Source organism: Sphaeramia orbicularis, chromosome 6, assembly GCF_902148855.1.
Source record: "Sphaeramia orbicularis chromosome 6, fSphaOr1.1, whole genome shotgun sequence".
Classification (NCBI taxonomy): Eukaryota; Metazoa; Chordata; class Actinopteri; order Kurtiformes; family Apogonidae; genus Sphaeramia; species Sphaeramia orbicularis.
In genome coordinates, this window is record NC_043962.1 from 1,341,517 (window position 1) to 1,347,516 (window position 6,000).

The 6,000-nt window shown below is 47.5% G+C and overlaps 1 protein-coding gene across 1 annotated transcript in view; it reads right to left on the reverse strand.

Annotated features, from left to right (window-relative positions):
* The window catches only part of jph3b (junctophilin 3b), a 79,977-nt gene extending 75,321 nt beyond the window's left edge, over window positions 1–4,656 (reverse strand). The window contains exon 1 of the mRNA XM_030136482.1: window positions 4,043–4,656. Within this exon, the coding sequence (XP_029992342.1) occupies window positions 4,043–4,424 (382 nt within the window). The 5' untranslated portion in view covers window positions 4,425–4,656. The remainder of the gene's footprint in view (window positions 1–4,042) is intronic.
* Between the last annotated feature and the right edge of the window lie 1,344 nt (window positions 4,657–6,000).

Genomic DNA, 6,000 nt, shown 5'->3' on the forward strand with positions numbered 1-6,000 from the left:
TCCCGTTCTGTCTCCGTATACATTGTCCTCCTCTCATCCCCCTTTTGTAGCAATCGTGAAAATCATCCTCCAGCCGGCAGCCATTGTTCGGTTTTGGTCTCAAACTAATCCATTCATCTATCGCTCCGTACATCTGTCTTTGCCCCCCCCACCCTTCGGTCCACCTGTCCGTCCCATCTGTGCCGTTATCTATCAGAGTGACTTCTTCAGCTTTTGTCCTGATTCGACCCCTCAAACCAGTCTGGGCTGTGGATAATATCATGCTGCTGTCGAGTGTGTGTGTGTGTGTGTGTGTGTGTGTGTGTGTGTGTGTGTGTGTGTGGTCCATTGTAAAACCTCCTGCTCGTAGACTTATGTAACCTGGCTTTAACTGCATGTATGCTACAGTCAGCTCTGTTGCTCAACTCACACAAACTGACAGCTTTCGCGTGTGTGTGTGTGTGTGTGTGTGTGTGTGTGTGTGTGTGTGTGTGTTGCACTGTCATGTATGTGCTTCTATTTTTACACACCAATCCATATGGTGTGTGTCTCGGTGCTAAAAAAAAAAAAAAAAAAAAAAAAAGCCCATTTAAGTGACCTGAAGCGTATCGATCGTATTGATTCCATATACAGGGGTGAACTAATGTTTAAACTCATGAAAAACAGAGTTAAAATGAAAGCGTTACAACATTATTTACACATTTGAGGCTATTTATTACATTTTAAATCCCCTGTTTTTTACGGTTTAAGTGCATTTATATATAAAAACCATGCCCTCAGAGCTATAATACGACTACTTGAGGGGTATAAGTGTATAAAATGTTCTTGTGGACGCCTACACAGACACTGAAGTGCGAATCTTCTTCTGCTGGGGTGTATTCCATATAATATTTTATGAAGACTGGCGTCTCAAGTGCAGACATGAATAGGGCTGGGTATTATGGCCATTTTCCATAATCGATTCGATTTCGATTCATAAGGTTCTGAATCAGTTAATCACGATTCGATTTGATTCGATTCAGTCCGATCCAATATCGATTCGATTCAGGATTAATTGATTGATTCAGATTAATTTATTGATACCAAAGTACAATTTTGAGTCATAACCTGATTATTTGACTACTGCAGTCATGCAACACATCAATACTGGGATCAATATTGATATTAGAAAGGAAATAAATATGACATTTCAGCAGGAAGTATCTGAATCTGCTCTGAAATAATGAACAGGACACAAACATGTCCATGTTTCTACAGTGGATCTGAATGAGCTTCTTCATCATCTTCATTCTGTTTTATGGCTGGTGGCTTCTACTCACTGGAGGGGGGGTTTGCGTAGTGATTGTTGGTTGGACCGGGGGTAGGGGGTGCGCGCGCTCCGTGATTGTTGGTCGGGGAGTGGAGGGGGGGCACTCGCCTTGGAGAACCTCCGAGCAGCCAGTTCGTTCACACTGTGGGTTAAAGTTTGAGGCCAGGAGGACCTCCAGCGGAGGGGTTTTCCCCACCCTCCCTCCATGTCTTTTCCACGCTAGAGCCGTCGTGAGTGAGACCAACACGGCCTGTCTTCCCCAGGGGTTCGCAAGACGGAGTTGGCTGCGCTTCCGTGTACTCCCGGTCCTGCTCTGAGAAATCGATCTCATCCACTATTAATCGATTACACAAAATTAAAACGAAATCGATCTAAGATCGATCAAATTGATTTCTTTACCCAGCCCTAGACATGAACTTGAAATCTACACATTTCGTTCAGCTTAGTGCTGTATTCCAGGGTATACAACTTATTTTTCAGTCATTGTTGTGTATATCCTCTTTTAAATCCCCCTGATGTGCTCCATTCAGTTACATCTGCCGCCAAATTGCCCATGTTTTCACCATGACCCGCCCTACTCTGCCTCTAATTGGCTAGTACTCGGTACCTTCACTGATTAGATTGGTTAACTTTAGGCATGAGCACTGATGAGCCAATTGGAGGCAGAGTAGGGCGGGTCATGCCCAGGAAAATAATGCTAACTTAGCGCCAGAGCCAGGGCTCTGCTTAGTGCTGTCCACCTCTGGAACCTGATTGGATGCCTTCTCAAGTGCCAGTGCCTCCCCAGTTGATTGACAGGTCACTGCACGTCTTGTTGAAAGATGTGCGATTATTACCTCAGAGGTTATGTTTTCATCTGGGTTTGTCTGTCTGTCTGTTAGCAAGGTAACTCAAAAAGTTATGGATGGATTTGGATGAAATTTTCAGGAAATGTTGATACTGGCACAAGGAACAAATGATTACATTTTGGTGGTGATCGTGGGGGTGGGGGACGGGGGGGGTTGTCTGTCTGTCTGTTAGCAAGATAACTCAAAAAATATGGACAGATTTTCATGAAGTTTTCAGGAAATGTGATGTTGTGTGTTGTGCTGATCTGCCTTGGTGGAGGTCTGCACTCTCTGAGTGCTTTTCTAGTTGGAAATGTGAATGACAAAGGTAGAATAAACGTCATTTAAATGAGTGACACATATGGAGAGAACCTACTTTGATGGAATCCATAATTCTGAGGTCAGATTTAAGGTGGTTTCAGAATGAGTCACTGTTTTAAACTACTGGTCACATGACTGCACATTTAGAGAGGAGATTTAGTTGCCAATAGTTCAACTATGTGAGTAGGCTAATGTTATGAAAGGCTAATGTTATCCTATGTTTCTAAAACAGTGTTTTCCTGGACTACTTTAAAAAAAAAGGCAAAAATTGAGTCTACCCACTTCTCCAGGGACCACTACACCACTGGTTCAACTGTTACTTGATTTTTACCTCCACCAAGTGAAACAGTGGAGGTTTTGTTTTCATTAGGGTTTGTCTGTCTGTTTGTTTGTCTGTTAGCAAGATAACTCAAAAAGTGATAGACAAATTTGGATGAAGTTTTCAGGAAATGTTGATACTGGCACAAGGAACAAATGATACAATTTTGGTGGTGATGGGGGGGGGGGCTGATCTGCCTTGGCGGAGGTCTGTGCTGAGTGCTTTTCTAGTTGGAAATGTGAACGAGAAAGGCAGAATAAACGTCTTTCAAATGAGTGAGACACAGACGTAGAGAACCTACTTTGATGGAATCCATAATGCTGAGATCATTTTCAAGGTGGTTTCAGAATGAGTGACTGTTTGAAACTACTGGTCACATGACTGCACATTTAGAGAGGAGATTTAGTCGCCAATAGTTCAACTGTGTGAGGAGGCTAACATTATGAAAGGCTAACGTTATGAAAGGCTAATGTTATCCTGTGTTTCTAAAGCGGTGTTTTTCTGGACTACTTAAAAAAAAAAAAAAGAGCAGAAATTGAGAGTCTACCCACTTCACCAGGGACCACTACAACACTGGTTCAACTTAATTTTTACCTCCACTAAGTGTAACAGTGGAGGTTATGCTTTCATTAGGGTTTGTCCATCTGTCGGTTTTTTCTTTCTCTCTGTTATCAAGATAACTCAAAATGTTACGGATGGATTTTCATAAAATTTTCAGGAAATGTTGATATTGGCACAAGGAACAAATGATTAAATTTTGGTGGTGATGGGTGGGGGTGGGGGGTGGGACTGATCTGCCTTGGCGGAGGTCTGCACTCTCCCAGTGCTTTTCTAGTTCTTCCTGTGGTGTTTTTTGCCTTAAGGGTTCCTGTCCTCGGTCCATGTCACCTCTCCCTGATCCCTGAAGACCACATGGCCTGGATTGAAGGCCTCCGTGTGTCCTCACAGCAGGAAAAGGACAGAGTGGAGAAAAGAAACGGGGACTGATTTTACTGGCTCCTGTCCTGATGCAACCCCCCCTCCCCCCCTGCCTCTGCCTGAGTGCAGAGGGTGACCTGAGGAGACCCTCCCCACTGCACCCCCCCCCACAGACTCCTCATACTGTACATCTGTCAGTGCTGTCAATCATTCCCTAGTGACGAGTCATTTTCACAGAGGACATGTGCCCGTCGTCAGTCCTAAATATCACTTTTTGACAGGCAGTGTTTGAGTCACACATCCCTTAAACCCGCTCCCAAAACACCCACAATGCACCTGCCATCTCCTCCCATCCAATCCCGTGCCTACCTCCGTCTGAGTACGTCTCCGTCCCGTATCCGTCCTGCAGCCCGTTGTTCCACGTCCCCTCGTATTTCCCGCTGGTTCCCGTGCTCTCCCGTATACCGTAGCGTCCCTTAAAGCCGTGCGTCCACTCGCCCTTGTACACCCACCGGCCTTTGTTCTCCACCCCCACCCCGTGTCTCTTGCCCTGAGCCCAAGTGCCCTGGTAAGTGTTCCCGCTGGGCCACGTGTAGACGCCCAGCAGCTCGAAGCCGTGGGCCCAGGACCCACAGTACTCGCCCTGGCCTTTGGGTCCCGTGCAGATCCCATGGCCGTGCGCCTTGCCCTCCTCCCACCCACCGCAGTATGACCCCCCATCGTCAAAGTTGAACCTGCCGCCAGTGGACATGCATGAAACAGGTCTTGGCAATTCCGTTAAAGCCTCGAAGACGACAAAAAGAAGAAAAAGAAAACAAAAAGAAAACGAGGGGAGCGGAAAGACGGACAGGTTGGTGCTAGAACCGGTCCGTGGAGTTGTTTCGAGGTCAGGGGTGAGGAGGAAGAGGAAGAGGAGGAGGAAGAGGAGGAAAGTGGGGAGGGATAGGGGGGAGTACTCCCACTCCCACTCCGATTGCCAAACGCCACCCTCAGTTTTCAGCTACAGGAAGAAGAACGGGAAGAAGAACCGAGGTAGCGCTCCAACCCGACTGGGCCCCTCCAGGTGTCGGTGGGAAAAAGGGGAAGAGCGACGCCGTTCACACCATCCTCCTGTTGTTGCCGCGTAGCATCGGGCTAGCACTTCTCAGCTTCTCTGTGGCAGGTGAGAGAGGAGGAGGAGGAGGAGGTGGAGGAGGAGGAGGATGGGCCCGGAGCTGCCATTATCCTCTCTCAGCAGGAGTTGAAAGCATCAGGCAGCTCGGTCGCGGTTGCCATCGGGGCCCTTTGCCTACACAGTCTACGACAACACAACTCTTTTTCCTCCCACTCCTTTTTCCTCCTTTTTTTCTGCTCGGGCCCCCCCCCCTCGCACACGCTCGGCCTGCCTCCTCCTACCTGATGATGCCTCCACCTCTCTGGGGTGTAGAGCTGACAAGTCTCCCTGGTCTCCAAACCTCCAGCATAGAAGCCAAAAACCCTCTCGGGGGGGCTTCACCGGATCAGCGCCGAGAGGCCGAAAGAAGCAGCAACATGCTTCAGAAGAAGAAGAAAAAAAACAGACTCCACAGATTTTTCTTGAAATTTCACTCCTGACGGTCTGACGTACAACTGTAGCTCACTTCATGACCATCCTCCTGTCAGATCGCACACATCCACGCATAAACAGAGGGACAAACAGAACAAAAAAAAATGGGGGGAAAACACAGAAAGGTAAAATCTGCTCGGCTGCTTTTTTTTTTAGTCTGTCCTGTGGTGCCGGAGATAGAGCAGCAATGCAGTCTGCTGCCGTACGAACGCACACGCACACACTGTACGCAGACACACCGGCGCGCACACACACTCTCATGCACTTTTTCTGACAGCTAACGTGCACACACAGACAATGAAAATAAACAAGTGAACTGATGGGTTTGTCCTGCGTTCCCTCTTCACTCTTAAGTCTGTCTGTAGGTCTCTTTAATCCACTGCATCCATAAGTGGTTTATCCTCTGCGTGGGTTGCCTTTCAGGTTGCCTGTTTGCTGAATTCACATCCATCTATATGATCCTGTTATTATGGTCTGTCCCGGTCCTCTTCTCTTCAGCATCTCCTGCTCGTCTCCATGTTTCCCTACGGAGCAGCCGGCTGACGCACAGCCTGCTGCTGCTGCTGCTGTCTTGGTGTTACAATCTCTTCTCCTCCTTTCGGTTGGATCTGTGGATCTCTCTCTCTCTCTCCCTCTCTCTCTCTCTGAAAATCTGCTCATTAGAGAGGACTGTTCCAATGCAGCCAACAAACCTCCACCACCCCCACCCATCCTGCTCAGTAGCACACTCCAGCCTTAAAGA